This window comes from Notolabrus celidotus, chromosome 5 (genome assembly GCF_009762535.1).
Source record: "Notolabrus celidotus isolate fNotCel1 chromosome 5, fNotCel1.pri, whole genome shotgun sequence".
Lineage (NCBI taxonomy): Eukaryota > Metazoa > Chordata > Actinopteri > Labriformes > Labridae > Notolabrus > Notolabrus celidotus.
In genome coordinates, this window is record NC_048276.1 from 14505732 (window position 1) to 14523263 (window position 17532).

The 17532-nt window shown below is 41.9% G+C and overlaps 1 protein-coding gene and 1 long non-coding RNA gene across 5 annotated transcripts in view; one reads left to right on the forward strand and one right to left on the reverse strand.

Annotated features, from left to right (window-relative positions):
- The window catches only part of LOC117813428 (Down syndrome cell adhesion molecule-like protein 1 homolog), a 65240-nt gene extending 49585 nt beyond the window's left edge, over nt 1–15655 (reverse strand). For all 4 annotated transcript variants that reach the window (XM_034684630.1, XM_034684628.1, XM_034684629.1 and 1 more), the window contains exons 1-2: nt 15419–15655; nt 2784–3104 (exon numbers count right to left, since the gene is read on the reverse strand). In XM_034684630.1, coding sequence (XP_034540521.1) covers nt 2784–3104; nt 15419–15641 — 544 coding nt within the window. In that variant the 5' untranslated portion in view covers nt 15642–15655. The remainder of the gene's footprint in view (nt 1–2783; nt 3105–15418) is intronic.
- LOC117813429 lies at nt 13872–16810 on the forward strand. The gene is made up of 2 exons (XR_004631412.1): nt 13872–16143; nt 16229–16810. It is a non-coding gene; the product is annotated as an uncharacterized LOC117813429 (long non-coding RNA).
- The last annotated feature ends 722 nt before the right edge of the window (nt 16811–17532 follow it).

Below are 17532 nucleotides of genomic sequence, written 5' to 3' on the forward strand. Positions count from 1 at the left end.
CCTCTGCTTTCACCATAAATGGCGAGAGCCGCCATTAAGCGGGATAATCATGGAAATTATTTTCCAGCTTTGGCATGACATCACCATGTAACACTGATCTGTTTTTGTAGAAAAACTTTGCGAGGACACAACGGAGCGGCTGGTTCAAAGTGAACTGGAGGGCCATCGGTGCTTCAGTTTCTGCAGGTTCATGTAATATTTTACACTCCGCTCAATGAACGAGGACTCATTAGCAAAAATCACATGAAAGATAGGACGTATCTGAAGGTTGCTAAGAAACTGGTTCGGAATCCCTTCCCTGGTAACAGACGTGTTGACAGCGTGCATACATTCCTGCTGCAGAAGGGGTCCGAGGGAACACATGCATAGAAATTTACATCTGCTTTGAACACTTGAGGAGAAAAAAAAAGATCTGTCTTGTGGATTCTAATCATATGAAATGAACCAACAAAGATGGGGATTCTCTCAGAGACTGTTGTTCGCCAGGAAGCAGAAAATTATTCCTCAACGGAAGGGCAAGTTCAACAACAGGGCCAAAAAACTGACCCTCCAAAATAAAGCTTGCAGTCTGGTGGTAACCTGTGCTTCAGAGCCCGGCAGAGGCCGCTGGCTGCAGGATGTTTGCTTCCTGTTAATCCCTCGCCTCCTGAGGCCGGGCTTTAGGGTCATGCGGGAATGAAGGCAGCAACCGGCTGGCATGCAGCTCAGGGTCCTGGCTCAAATCCTCAACTTGGCGCTAGTATTAGTATTAGAATGAATATGAGTATTAGTTCAGGTCGGTGTTGGGAGGCAGAATATGAAAACAGATGTTGACAGCAGGAGGGAAGGGGGAGGGACCAACTGGCCTGAATGAATGATGGAGATGAGGAGGAGGAGGAGGAGGGGACAATAGATGCAGAGTAACTATCATGCAGCTGTAGCTTTGTACCAGCTGTGATTTGATGTAACTGTCTTTCCTTCGTGTTTCTGGTTCTACAGAGCCGAAGGAACCCAAATCCCAGACGTACGGTTTTACTTTAGACAAGGTCTGTCTTATTAAAGCATCCTCACGCGGTCCAATCAAAGGGAAGCACCAATTAGGTTTGTTAATGAGAGATAATTAAAGAAGTGTGCTGTGGCTATATTTAGTCTGGCACAAGAGGACAGTTTGAAGAACGAGGGGAGGAGGGAGGGGGAGAGAGAGAGAGAAACTAAGATATGATGGCAACAGAGGCAGCTTTTGGTCAATCTTTCCAAACATAGATGAATGACTTGTTTATTTATAGATTTTTAATTCCTTCTTATTTCTCCTTTGATTACACAGGAGGCCTAAGCTAATACAATGTTGCTAATGTATCTCCTGAAGTAAAAGTATCACATTGTGTTTGTGTGGGCAAAATAATAATAAAATTTTCCTGCCAAAAAGAGTGAATAAATCAAAACATGTTAATTATGTTTATGTATAAGAATAGTGTGAAAGTAATAGTTCTTTTTTTTAAGTAGGGTTGTATGAGGTTCACATCAATAGAAAGTGTATTACACATAGGATATCAACGGCTACAGATGGGGTCAACTCTCTCAACTCATTTTAAGAAACTCCAACCCAAACGCTAATGTTTGAGTAAGTTGAGACTCCATTAAGACATTTTTCTGCACTTTACTTTGCTGCAAGAAAGCCCCGGTGTTTTTGCATGCGTCCCAGGCACAACACATACATGTTCTGCCTGCAGTGCACTGATCAGCTTGTTGGGTCTGTATTTTGGGCCTTTTTTTTGCCTTTATTCGATAGGACAGCTGAAGAGAGACAGGAAATGTGGGGAGGGAGTAGGGAATTGAACCAGCGACCCCTGCGGCGATGGCTGTAGCCTCTGTATGGGGGGCGCTTAGACTGCTAGGCCACCAGCGCCTCCAAGTAATACACTTACAATTGTCAAGAATCCCAAAGAACCCCACTTGAAAAAAACAGTTCCTGACATTAATGTCTTGAGTTTTCAATTGTTTTGAATTGCTCAAAAGCTGCCACTCTGCTGGGCAAAGCATGCTGGTGATGCAAGACCAGGCACATCTTTTAACAGCTTTTCTCCCTCACCAGAGTTCTGCTTTCAAAAAAAAAAAAGGGAAGTTGGAATACAATTTAAAACTTCTCCCCTTTGAGAACCCCCCCAAAATAGACAGAGATGTATATACCAAGAGAACCTGTATTCTGGGTTTTACGGTAGTTCTCTAGTTTCTGGTTGCCTTTATAGAACTGCTCTTTTTGAGCAGTGTTGTGAAAGTGTTGATGAGGATGAGTCTGTAATGTGATACGACCTATTGTCACTCTTTTTCCTCATCATCACTTCTTGGTTATATCATCATCAAAGCATACTCTAGTTTCAACTTAACTCTTAGTTTTGTGCAGGCTGGTGCTTTGGTTGTCTTCCCACCAGATGGTGCATTGCTGTGTGTGGCGCTGACGGGGTTATGTGGGTATAAAGTGCAGTGGTTCATCAGCAGCTCAGTCAGATAGGTGCGAGCTCAGGCTGAGGCCGGCTGTAGTATGTGATGCAGATGTTTTCCCTGCAGACTGTGTTCTAGGTCAATCTGTGTTCAGGTCGAGACGGGCTATTTTGGGGCAGGTGATTGTGTGCGTGGGTGGGGCTTTTTGCAGCTGCCAATCACATCTGCTCTACTTTATGCTTTCATGACTAGTTTTTTTTTTCTAAATTCCCTCTCATGTAGTGTTTGGATTTGACCATTAACTTCCGCAGCTTACATTTTCTATCCCAAAGTTTTCATTTTCTCCGGGGCTCGTCCACACTCACCAGCTTTGATGCGGATGTTGGGGCTGCGGATCTTGCCGGCCTGGTTCTCGGCAGTGCAGAAGTAGTCGTTGTCGTGGATGTAGCTGTTGTAGGCGGAGGGCGAGAAGGGGTACAGTTGCAGAGTGCCATTGGCGTGCACATGGCGGATGTGGGGCACGTCGTAGATGTCGTCGCCGGTGGCCAGATACCAGCGCAATATGGCACTGGGGGTGCCCCCTGCTGGACAGGGCAGGGACACCCCCACCGAGCTGGAGTAGGTTACCCTCTGCAGGGAGGCATTCACAAAGTACAGCCTGGTAGAGCCCACATCCTCACTGTGTACTGCAGGGGCACACAAAAAAAGGCAACACAATGTCATTTAACAGGATGAGGAAGGGGTGAGAGGCCAGAAATGAGCGCCTTGTAAACACACAATAGGATGAACGTAAGATAACATGATTCCACAGTCGCTGGTTTGAAGCAATCGGCATCATTTTAATGGACAAAAAAAATGGACAAAGTGGGAATGTCCTTCAGATGTGTAGCAAAATAATCATAACAAATGTATGTCAAATGTCCAGCTGCAAACATCAGTCATGTGATCCAGAAAGCCAGGGATTTGGGCTAAAGCCTATGATGGTTTAGGTGGAGGGGAGGTGGAGGGGAGGGGGGTGGAGCCTGTTACCTCTGTACAGTGTGTGTGCACAGAGAGAGGAGAGGAGCACACAGATAGGTTATGTGATTGGAATTTCTATGCCAGACGCAGAGATTTAAGTCGATTTAATCTCCTTACATATTTAACACACACACACACACACACACACACACACACACACACACACACGCACGCACGCACACACACACACACACACACACACACACACACACACACACACACACACACACACACTTACATACACAGAGATGTTCTTCATTGGCACTCAGATTAAACACATACGGCTCCAACAGAGAAAGGAGAAAGAGTGGAAGAGTCTTTATAATTTAGGGTCATTAGAAGAAAGATTAGAAAAGAAAGATGAATCAGAGGGGGGTGGGGACACTGCTGATGGACAGATGTGAACATTAAACACCCCTGAACCTGAATTATATCATTGAAAAACCTACCTCCCCCATCGTAAGGTCTCTAATGTTCAGTTCAGCAAACAAAGTCTGTGAAACATCCTAGAAGACTCAAACACAAACTGAAAGGAGGAGGATTTTAATCCAAATGAGATTAAATTAGCACTCATGTTACTGTGTGTTTTCATTTTGTACAAGAAAGATCAAAAAGATTTTGCTCTCATTAGGCCTGTAAAAATACAGCTTGAGGAATGCAAAATATGTAGTGAAATTGATTTAAAAAAAAATATGTTTTTCAGTCACAAAATCTACAAATTTAAACTTTTGGTTAAACATTTAACCCTCCTGTTATATTGTGGGTCAAATTGACCCTTTTTAAAGTCTATTTTAGGCAATATATGCCTTCCAAACCAGCTAAATGCAGCATAAAAATCTGGGCAGCATGTGACAGAAGAGGTGACGTGTTAATTTATCAACATCACTTCATAAAAATGTTTTTTTTCAAAATGTAAAATAAAACAAACAAAAATCTATGTCCTGTAAAACTTTTGCATTTATATTAAGGGCTTTTCAATGTATATTAAAAAAAGTTTTAACATTAATTTTAATGAAAAACGAGTGAGTTATCCTCATTGAACCATGATCTGTGTGAATTAAGGAACACCATTGGACTCAATATTGATTTAAATGGTTAGTCATGGAGTTAAAAGCTAGATTTAAAAAAAAAATGTTTATTGGGATTTTTTGGGGTTCTGACACTTTTGGATGATTGAATATGCCCCGGGTCAAGTTGACCCAGGAACATTATTGCTGTTCCAGAGAAACAAACATAACAGAAGGTTTAAAATGTATAAAATTGCATCTAATGAAGCCATTTAATGACTTAAAAAACAACTTTATTCAAAAGTTATTGTTTGATTATGTTACAAAAATCCTGCTTTGGGTAAATTTTAAAAGGTATTAATCTTCCTACTCTACATCCTTCAAATTATTTCATCCAGGATGCAACTTTGCTTCAGCGGTTAAATCATGTGCCAAATGTAAAAATGCTACAGCCCTTATCTGTACAAAGGAATATCATCACTTCTTTCTTTAACTGTTTTAATGTGAAATGGAAATAATTTGTCAAAACCAAAAAGTTGCACAACTGGGTCTCAAATGTTGGAATAAATAAGTGGCAGTTTTGCTAAAAAAAAATTGATAAGACTTGTTGTCTTTCTCTATCCATCTCTCTCTTTCTCCATCTCCCACTTTCCCTCTTTCTAATCCCCAGTCTCAGCAGATGGCTGCTCAACATGAGTCTGGTCCTGCTGGAGGTTTCTGCCTGTTTAAAGGAAGTTTTCCTTTACCACTGTAACTTACTAAATGATGTAAAGTGCTCTCCTCTCATTAAGATGAGATAAGACCAAGTCTTTAATAATGTTAACAAAGAGTTTGGTCTAGACGTTAAGTTTTTGGACAGTGCTTTATATTTTGTAACAGTGATCAAATAAGTATATGTCAGCTTTCAGAGATCAGCTGTTGTATAACTATTTGTTGTGCTTAAGGAGCAACGCTGTGTAAAATATATCATTAGTCTATGATGCAGGTATACAAATGTGTGTATCTGCAGTGCCTTCAAACTGAAGTTTTAATACTTTGACTGATCATTACAAAATGTGTCATGATCGTCACTTTACAACAGGAATTGTTGAACCACTTTTAACAACTTGTGAAGTTGGGTTTTAAAGTTTTAAAGAGGAAACATGATAGAGGAGAAATAGACCTGTAGTTCACAATCAAAGACACATGAAGCAAAATGACTGAACAATCATTGTGACTATCAGCACCACGTGTGTCAACAAAGAGTGTTCAGTCTGTATCAGAGAACCACAAAGCCCATCAGATTTGACATTGAGACAAAAGAGGCTATCTGGAGGATCTCAACTAGAAGTAAATGTGTCTGATTATCTGATGTACATAAACTTTGTGTAAGCCGTGTTTATTGTGAGGCGTGGCTTTAGGCTGTGTGTGTGAGTCAGGCAGAGAAAACATTATCAAACAAAGCCGTGCAGAATCAATCATCACCACCACGAACAGTGCGGCTCTAAGCTGAGCGCAGCGGATCGAAGAAAAGACACTGATGTCTGATCATCCAGGAGGGTTTGCTCATAATTCCAGCTTCCTTTCAAAGAAGTCCCTATCCCCAGACTACAGATTGATAAATCTGGGCACAATGTTACAGATGGTATATGAAAATGTGTCTGTCAGTCCGGTGGTGGGCTGCAAAAACCAGGTCAGACTCCCTCCCCTTTGCAGATTACTGATAATGGCCCCTGAGCATAAAGCCCATATTAAAGATTGCAATATCTATAATCTCCCAATGGGGGGACAGGACTAAAGTGGAGGAGTGAGGGGGTCACCCTGAGAGCACGGGGATGGCGGGGGCTGGGCGGCAGGAGGACCTCTCATACAGTAGATTATATGGCCTGGGGGGCCCGGGCACTGGAGGGAGGGGCTGATGGAGCTGGAAGTGGAATAGAAAGGGGATCAGAGCAAACTCCCACCACTCAGGGCCTGTCAAAACCAGGCGAGCCAACACACACACACACATACACACACACACACTCCTGAAGCAGCTCTCAGCGCTCAGTCACACTGGGAGGAGACGGAGCGGGTTGCCATGGTGGCGCTGGCACTTGAAAGCTGTTACTGAATAAAAAAAAAACAACGCAACAATTTAACCCAACAACAATGACCCAGTGTAGAATCTAAATTTAGAAACCAAACCCCAAAATCTCTCACAGGGTGCTGCAGTGAGATATTGGCTGCTGAAGTAGATAATCATGTTTCAAAGTGAAAACAGAAAGAGTCCAGTGCATCAAAATAATCTTTATTTAGTGTGTTAACTTTCAGATTTGGTATAAATATGTGTTTAAATTGCCAAGTCAGTCAGGGACAGAAAGGACGTTTGTTGTTTGGTGTGGCACGGCCACATAGGTTACGCTCCAGCACTCAGTTGGCACAGTGCTGTTTGGTGCTGGGCATGCAGAGTTTCCACTCCATTTAAAACCAACAGTCCAAGCATTACAAACCACCTGCGCCTACCTGTGTGGACAACTGGTGTGACTAGAAAACAAAATGCCACTTACACCTACAGGGAGTGACCAACAGAGCCTGCTGTGTTCACACTTCTTTGTGATGGCTGGAAAACTGAAAGTACCAAAGTAGATGAAGATGAAACAGAAGGTTGATAAGCCAGTCAACAGAAACCTATTTATGAGTCATTAGAATAAAAGATTTGTCATGAATGTGATTTTGTATGCAAATATGGCAGAGAAGGGTGTTTCAATTTGAGTTGAAACTTTGGTCTACAAACTAACAGATGTTTAAAATATAGTCTAATAAATACCAGCCCCTAACCCCTCAAACCATGATCAAACTCAACCATTACTTTCCCCTCTTCATTAAATCAGGCAGGCTGGTAAAACACCTAAAGTAATTCAAAGCTTGATCCAAAAGGAAGCTGGACTTGGTTCAAGTTTTTTAAGATGTTTCCTTTCCTCCGAAAGGCTTCATCACTTCTAAACTGACTGGTGGACAGAGCTAGAAATAAAAGCCTCTATGGGAGGTCAAATTTAACATTGTTGTACGTTTTTATAGACTTTTTAGTTCCTTGCTCCATCCTCTGTCTTGAAACACTGTAAGTCCAGTTACCCTTTGGATCAAGCTTTGAATTACTGTGACCCAGGTGACTCAGAGCCTTCACAGACAGCGCAGGTAATGCTCAAACATTGATATGGTACATTAAAATGGCTGGTTGTTACACTAAAGATCAAGGAAAACATTATTGTGAATAGTGATACATCGCTGAATTTCCATAGTCAGGAAGAGTAGATAAGATTAATACAATTCTGCACTGCTAGTTAAAAAAAATCTATTATTTTGTATCTGAAAAAAGTTCAAAATCCAATGTCAAGAAATTATTATAGTGTTTTGATTTCGGAATCTTGACTTTTAGATCTGTCACTCTTGACTTAGAGGTAGAGGACAGCTTCAAAGTGTTAAGTCTCTGGCGAAATAGTTCTGGGATGCAGTGGCTTCAAACTCGATGTACTTATTGTGATATTTAAATTCTGTGTGGGACAAAGTGCATATAAAATTTAATTTAATTTATAACTTAAATTAAAAAAATATTTTTTAATATAAGTTATATTTTTGGCCTTTTTGCCTTTATTTGACAGGACAGCTGAAGAGAGACAGGAAATGTGGGGAGTAGAGAGCGGGGGAAGACATGCAGGAAGTGGTCGACCGGCCGGGAATCAGTGCATATTCATTTTGACTTTCAACTGAGCTGTCTGTGGTTTTTAAAAGTGAAATGTGTCGTTCAAAAGAGCAGTGGTGTTATTTTCCATCACTGGAAGCAGGAAGCAGAAAGACACTGCAGCTTAACTATGGTGTGCTGAAAGGGATAAAATAGCACGATTGAAAAAAAATCACATGAGTAGAATTTCCCATTATTGTAGTGCAAATGTAAGCCTAATTTCAACCAGTCAATATTTCAATAAACCTCTTCGTGATAGGGACTATAAGGAAACTTTCTGAGACAGATTGTTATTCAAATCTTGAAATAGAAAAATATCTACTTAAGATGTAGATGATTTTATCACAGGATTGTGCTCCTAGACTTACTTACAACAGCTCTTGAATGAACTTCAGGTGACTGGTGTTTTTACACCTTCAAGTTCAACACACAGCAGAGACTGTTATCAAGCTATATACGCATTTTAAAGATGAAGTAATGCTGACGTTGCCCACTTAATAGCCTGTTCATCCAGCATCTTTAGTTCTTTTAGGTTCAATTCCTGTATCATTATAAGCACTTTTATATTACTTAAAACTGTATCAATGATTGGACCTTTTTAATGTCAGGAACTGTCGAGGGTTAAAACTGAGTGCTTTACGTGTCATGAACTATCCTGAACAGCCGTAGTCAGCAGAAAGGTTGGTTAATAATTTATGGTCTGTCGATTTATTGACCAATTTTACAACCTTCTGCTCTGCACTGATCCATGCTGATATAACTTGGAGTAAGAAACAGAGAAGCTTGCATGTGTTTTAAACAACATGAGACAACTCCATCTCAGCAGCATGTTGTCCATTCTCATTTCTCACTCATGCTTCTCCACAACATCCAGCTGCCTGTAGACACTTACCATCCTGATATCAGACTGACCACAGCTGTGTCTGAGCTTCTTATTTTGATACCTCTGCTCTTCACCTGCACCCAGGAGGCTTCATCATCCTTGCTCAGACACAACAGCAGCAGCAGCAGCAGCAGCAGCAGCAGAGAGAAACCAGCCTAACTGAGAGGTGCTGGAGCTAAAGCTTCGTCTGTCAGAGCCGCGGCCACTATTTTATACATCCTGCCAGAGAGCCATGCATGAATATGTATGCAAGAGAGGCACAAGTCATAACCTATGCAAGGTTTCATCATGCATAATGCAGCTGATCTACGCCTCCTCTCCAGGATGTACGTGCACGTGCACAGACACACACACACATACACACACACAAGCACACACACACACACACACACACACACTCAACACCCAGGACTGTATTGTGATGAGGAGGTAAACAAACCCCAGAAATCCCTGCACACACAAACTCATGCACACTCTCACACCCTGTGCTCCCTGTGCCTGAGCGAAGACATAATATCTTCACATTTTTTCTCTCTTTCCCTCTTTTGCTAAAAATTAAATGCTGTGCTTTTAAAACAATTATTTTTATTGATTTACATTTTGGATATTTGATGAGACAGTAGATATAACAGGAAGTGTGGGGAAGAAAGAACAGGGTCGCATGCACCAAAGAACTGCAGGGTCTGGGTGGAACCAGGGGCCGGTGAAGCAGGGGCCACTGAGCTAAGCCTGCACCTCATTTTCACCCCATTTCATAAAGAGGTTCCAAACCAAACCAATCCAATCTAATGGTACATGTGTGGCACATTTCATAAAAAGATAAACTCATTTTTCCTTACAGATACCCATCATTCTGGAGCGGTGCTAGTTCACTTGCTGGAGAGGTGCTGGTTCACTTGCCTGGGCACTGCCGAGGTGCCCTTGAGCAAGGCACTGAACCCCCAACTGCTTGGGTTGCGCTGGTTGATGGCAGCATCCTCACTCTGACATCTCTCCCTAAGCATGTTCACTGCATGTGTGTGCATGATTGTATGTATATACTGTGTGTGTAGCATGTCCAAAGAAAAAAAAAAAAACACGAGTGAAAAAATTGAATTTCCCCACTGGAGATTAATAAAGCACCTTTCTTCTTCTCATTCATCCACCCTAAGCGAGCACTTTTGGAGCTGTGGCAACAGGGGCAGAGGCAGTCTTTTTGGGATTGGGTGGCCAAACTGGGGTATTGACTTTTTCAGGGGTGGCAATAAGTATGTGTACGTACACGATAAACGGCATTTATTTACACTTTATATAACCACTTATCATACTTTAACTACTGACATTAAATAATCCAACACAAAGGGGCCAATTAGAATATTCTTTGGACTACACCATTAAAAATGCAAATAGCAGTGAGTAGGGAGTTACAAAAAGCCCAAATAGTTATTAAACTTAAAAGTGTGTAGGAATAGGGATATCTATATGTAGTGGCCAGATATCTAGATTGAAACTGGATAAAAAAATACTCCCATGCTCACTCTTACCATCTGTGAAGTGATGTTGGCCTATGAGGATAAGAAGCTCCTGTGTTGCACGATAAGAACGATCCTCTATTTGTCAAGTTTTTACCATCAAAAACGTCTATTGGGACCAAATATTTTGCGCACAACAACTCTCTTCCTCTTCGTCTTCTAACCAGTGCATTTCGTGTGGCATCACGCTAAGTAAGGTACACGGCATTGGTGCAAGATGGCGGCTGGGAGGGGACCTGCTCTGATGTAGTAATGAATAATATACTCCATTTCTACCAAGTCTGTACGGCTAAATGCTCCTAATTACTACAGTTTGTACCTTTAGGTACCGCCTCTGACAAACCAAACAGCTAATAGTTGTTTAGAATTTTGAGGTGGCCACTTGGTGGTCAAATATGAAGGGGGTCATGGCCACCCCTGGCTGGATCTGCCTCTGAGTTGCAAAGAAGTCTCAACAGGCAAAAACATCGAGCAGAACCAGACCTATTGATGAACAGCTATCTGCCTGCCCTTGACTGGACCAATTTCGCTATCTAAACTTAAGTACAGGCTGATTTCAAGTACCCCCCCTGATACCAGCTTGATCACACGAAATGTAGATGTGGTGGAAAAACACTTTGCTCTGTTGGCTATCTTTGCCGTTTCTGTATGTTCAGGGAGCCAATAAACCACTAAATAAGATGGTTGCATTGATTGTCAATTTGTCTATACCCAATACTTCATTTCAGTCTATACTGGAAGCCTATTGGAACATCGTAATCTTTATTGAATACAGAGACAGAAAATGTGCTCTGAAAAAGTCTAAAGTGGGGTCAGCCTTGACCAAGACATGATGTAGACATCAGCCAGATGAAAGTCAGAAACCTGTCCCCTCCCTCCCACATTTCCAGGCAGAGCATAACTTCTGTGCTTGCTCCTCCATCACTCATCCTTCAGGTGTTTCCAGGACAGAAAGTTGTGACTTTGAGGATGCAAAGTGTGTGTGGAAACATAAAGCAGCAGGAGGAGGAAGTGCGAGGAGACGGGCTGTATGAAGGGGTGTGAATTGAATATTGGTTGAATGTGGGGGGGTAAAGAAAGGTGTAAGCTTATGGATAATCCCCAGGGGTCTGGTGTAAGGAAGTGGCGTGTGTGGGTGGAGAAGTAAGAGGGGGGTTTGTTGGGGTTACATCTAATCAGCGCCGGGGTATCAGCGCTCCCCACCTACTGTCTTTCTGTACACCCTGTCCCCAACAATCTGCTCCCCACCCACCCACCCACCCAACACCAACACCCCCCTGGCCTGTGCTGTGTCAGTAAAAAAAAAAAAAAAAAAAAAAGAAGAAGTGTGCTACTTCAGCAGTCCCCCGGGACCTGCTCCCCCCGCACATCAAAGCAGCCCGTTTCTCTCTTAATGTGAATATCAAATCTGTGGATCACAAGTCCCAGCACAGTCTGCATAAAGAGCCCCTCCCCCAACCTTTAATTCTGCCTAGTGATGAGGGAGAGAGAGGGAGGGGAGTTACAGCGAGAGGAAGCAATGGAGGGAGGGAGAGAGAGAGAGATGGAGAGAGAGATCCAACAAAAACAACTACTTGCTTCAGAGATTTGACATTTGCTGAACGCACCCTCCTTCCGTCTGAAAATGTGCAGCTCCGGCATCCAATCAAATTTAGGAGGAGGTCTGGTTTAATTTAGCATCAGGGTGGTGTTACACAGAGTTCTTACCCCAAAAAAAACACAATTTCTTACAGTTGATGGTCATTTGCATCTTTTATGTTGTTCCTCTAAACGAGCCATTCTTATAGTTTGGATGTTTAACAGATTTAAGGATAAACGGGATTGCAGGAATGCCGGTGACAGAGCTGTGACATCCAATTGGCGAGCAGGGAAGTGCAATGAGCTGCGTTTCCCAGCTGACAGTCTTATTCTAGCACACTTTACCCGCCATTTGGCAACAACATTGATCCAAATTTGAGTGCTGAATTTTTTTTCACTGTGAATTTCTAACACATATTTTACATGTGACGTAATTTTTAATTACAACTGCTGTTTTTTCAGAGTTTTAAGGACAGGTGAGGTAGAAAAATTTTTTAATTTTCCTTATTTTTGTTAAAGCAAATCATCATTTGATCCAAGACATTTTGCTTAATCAAACATTTTTCTGAAAGGACCAAATTGCTGGACAAATCCCTCTTTTTGCTCAGCTTTCCTCCCCCTAGCCCTCTTAAATTTGGGTGTTTCTGCAGTGTTAAATAATGCCAGGTCTGAGCTGGTATTAAAAGTAGGCCTGTGCCCTGTCTGAGTAATGACTGGCAGCCTTTTGGACCACACAGCTCTGTCACTGAGAGGTGTCTATAGCTCAGATTGCAGTTTTAATTGTGCAGCCTTGCAGAGGCAGCGCAGGGAATTGGACTGGGGAGGGAGGAGGGGGAGGGAGGGGGTGGTTTGCATATTTCTATTTGTGGGTGAGCAATGGAGAGGACAGGAGTGTGCCAGGGTGAAGGATCACCTCAATGCTTTACACGCTACTGACTAGAATTCAAGTTATACCGTCTATCACACAACAATGTGCATTTAGATTTCAAAATGTGAGGTTTACAATGGGCCTACAGCAGGCCTGACATTAGAATGATTTAATTCATTGCTAATTACACAACACAATTACAATAATCATCAGTTTAGTGGGATTCAAAATAAAGAATACATAAGCTTGTATTTTTTATATTACCATTAAAAAATCACAGCTCCTCTTTTAATTTGGTGGAATATTTAAATGTAGTGAAAGAGGCATTGTGCTCTAATTGGTTAGCTGCTATTACCCTTCAAGCATTTTTTTGTGCCAAAGATCCGTTAATTACCCCCACACCCTCAGCCTTCCTCTCTGACTAAATTCAGACATATTTGAATTTCTTCTTGTTCGATTCTTCCAAGTTTATTTTATGATTTCATAAATAAATAAATGACTCAACATTCAGTCACACTCCAGAAAGAATATCGTGTAAAAAAGGCCAACATTTAATAAACAAACTAAGAGGGGTGTCCCCGTCACTTCCCCTCCTCCGCGGGCTCGCAGACACACACACTCACACACAAGCACTCACACACAAGCACACACACACACGCACACACACACACACACACACACACACACACACAAGCACACACACACACAAGCACACACACACACACACACACACACACAAGCACACACACACACACACACACACACACACAAGCACACACACACACACACACACACACACAAACACAAACACACAGAGGCTGTAAGAGACACGAGCCCTGACGCACGCGCTGGCACGCGCGATCACGTCCGCGGGGTCCAGGTGCGATATTAGTGAGGAACATGACCGGGCAAGTCCATAATGTGAACCCACGCCCCTGGAGTTTCTCATTTGGTGAAATAAATTTGCAAATGTGAATATAATTCCGCAGAAGCTGGAGGAGGCTCTAAAATCACAGCTTTCACTTTCAATCAGTGCTTTAAATCAGTGACAAATATCTGACACATGAAGTGAGGAAAACACATTTTAAACAGCATAACCTGCAGCACAGATGGAGCTCATGTGGAATTTAGATTCGCCAAACATTTTGAGGAATAGGTTCATCCAAGAGAGAAAATGCCAGAAGTTAAAATGGCAAACAGACCTAATGGCCTATTTTTTTTAATCAACTCCCCTTCCTCAGGATCAGCCATGTTTCAGTTTCCAACCACACCACATCCCAGACTTTTTCAGAAATGAATTAATACACCGAGGGCCTGTCCTAATAGGAACAAAACAACATGTAAACATGGCTCCAAACAGGCAGCAGGCTACACAAAGGCCTAGAAAATGCTCTCCTGTGGAGATAGTGTTGAACTTCTGTTATTTTCGACGCAGATTTGCTCGGGATTATTATAATGCACTGTAATAGCACAAGATCAACTTTGCAATAGGGTCAGGGATTTACTGCATATACTGAACAAGAAGGAGAAAATGAATCCTTTTAAACAAATAGACCACTTTTTTAAATCAAATACAATTCAACGAAAGGAGAAACTGAAGAGAGAGAATGAATGAAATACAGAGCAGAAATGTGGATGCTCTAATTATGGCCTTTATGTGGGTGCAGGGCCATTAGAATAATAAGGCCGATGTGGGAAAAGGGGGCCTTTTAATTGTCATCTAATTTAAAATGGTAACAATTTGTCATCACACGGACAACGAATTAAAACCTGAAAAAAAAATATTTTTCAGAACAAATACGGACATCTCTGTGGAATGAAGCGCTCGAGCCAAGTATGGCCCATGAAAAACAGCTGCAATTAGCAAAAGCTGCACAATGAGAGCACCGAGATAACCGAAAACACAAGAACCCCGCGCAAAACTTTGCAGGAATGACACATTTTCGGAGGAAATTTGTTTCAAAATTGGTGAAAAATGTGTGTAATTGCAGGCCGGTACATGTTTTCATTTCTCTCTCACCCTCCCTCTGTATTTGCACCTCATTCTCCCTATTCAGCCATTTTACATATTCATAACCAGAGTTGGTAATGCGAAAACAATCCGAGCTATCAGCAGCATTCAAGGCTGCACGAGCCACCACAGAAATGCCACAAAACAGTCCGAAAAAATCACTTTACGCATTTACTTCCACTATTTTTCTACCTGTTCACCTCAAGTGCGTTTAAACATTTTGATTCAAACAATCATTTTCAATCAATTCTCCATCACAAGACATCGGATGATACATCAAAGCACGAGCCACAAACACCATCCACAGCAACACACTCATCAATTTCGATTCATTTTCACTTTTCATTCAACTTGAAAAGAGAATGACTTCAGCAGTCAGAGCGCATAAGGAGATATATCTCCAGTATTTCTTTTTCTCTTACCTTCTTGGAGAGAGTACAGCAGGAGTAAAGTTACAAGCCACATGCCATAAATAGCAGGTATATTTTTCAGGAATATTTGGCAATCCTGGCAAGTGTGAGGCGCGGTTTTTTGGCCAGGCGGGTCTCCGTGCTGGACTGGCGACTGTGCTCCCCGGAGGTCTCTCCAGCCCTGCTGCCCCGCTAAGCGTGGAGGGGAAATGAGAGGCGCCTCAGCCCCGCCCATGTCCCTCCTCTCCTCCCAAGACTACTGTGCATACAAATCCATCCTCCCTTCAATAATCAAACACCGCAGAAAGATCCCGGGCCACAGCGGAGCGGAGGGTTGGTGTGAGCTGAGCACTGGATTTGGGTCCAGTTGTGTCCAAAGTGCTGGTGTGAGGGCGCGCTGGAGCTACGCAGACAGATCTGTTGGCACCTTGGAGAGCGCACCCACCTGTGCGCCCCTGATGACAGCGTTTCTCTGCGCAATTTGGATCTACAAAAGCCTCTTATACTGCTGAGAAGACTCTAAATATGAATTAGCACCTTTTCCTTTAAGTTTGGGCATTTATGACAGGAACAAGGAGCTGCACCACACACTAATGACTGTTTCTCTTTGTCTTTAGGAGCCATGAAACGTGCGTAGACATTTGCGCACAGAAATGCACTGCAGATAGAAAGGAGGAGGAGAGAGAGTGGTAGGGTGTGGGGCATGACACTCTCCCAGGGCAGGTAAAACACAGCAGGTAAACCAAAACCAGCTATCAAAGATTTCAGTGGTTCCTTAAAAGATTTTACGCAACTTTGCACATTGCATTTGCTCCCCTGCAGCCTGCTGTCTGTTGCGCCTGGTGAGAACAGCGAGAACAGCTCCCCTGCATAATAAGCATAAATTAGCACGAGGACACTCCCAGTTCATGGAATATTTAAAGTCACTGTGGATGCCAGTGTGGATCTGCGAGAGCCGCACATCCTTCAGGCGAAAGAAGAACAAAACAAAACAATTTTATTGTTGGAATATTTTCTGCAGGAGCGAAAAAAGTGTGTGACCGAGAAAGCCTTTAAAGAGAACCAAGAGAGAAAACCAAAAATGCACAGTTTATTTTACTACAATGTCTGAAATTAAATGTTTGTTTGTGGTGTTGTGTTATGTTTTTGTTTTTTATTATTCATAGCATCAAACATCTCGACGCTTCCAATGACAGGGCAAGAGCTTATAGCAAATTCCCTTCTAATTATAGAGAGGTATAATAAACCACTACTGAGTTTATTAACTGTAACCAAAATACAATTAAACCTAAATAAATCTAACATTAATTCATTTTTAAAAATCTTCTAGCCATTTCTCAGGCTTACATATCCTGAGTGAAAGTTTCCCACTCCCATACTATCTCAGAACACCTGAACATGAGCCTGAAGCAGAAAGAGCGATGAATAAAGTTTAAGTTGTAAAACTGTAGACGTGTTATTTTGAAATGTGGTCGTCTTAAAACTTAAATAACTTACAGAAAAGGTCAGCAGCAACGACTTCCCTGTTCTCTCGGAGGAGCTGCCTTTAGAGTCCGCAGCGATCTGATCCGACAGGAGGTCGAAGGCTTTAACTACACGCAGGTCACTGCTGACATCTGCTGGTCACACTTGGTATTACAGAACTCGCATGTGTACTCTTGTGGGGGGGCTTTCTGCACAGTGATTTAGTAACATGACCTTGTTGTTGAGATATGATGATATTTGTGACTCTGAGTACTATTTACTTTTTATTGTATTCCTTATTTTTTAAATGTATTTATAGCTTCAGGAAATGTAACACAGCACAATGTGAACTATATTTACATTTAAAACATGAAATAAAAAACGCTCAAAGTCATAACGGTTCCTTTTACATGTGTTGCATAACATGTGATGCTTATTTCATAAAGCTATATTACATAGAGGAAAAGGTTTTCCATATATGGTGTCCATCTATGCTCCAAAATGCCTATTCAATATTATTTTTTGGAAGTTAATTTGGTAAATATTCTTATTATTTTGTATGCAAGACTGTTCTATATTTTGCATTGACAAAAGGTGGACTGAAAATTCCAATGTAAGAGGAAGGACACAAATGAAAATGGAATAAGATGGACTGGTGCAGT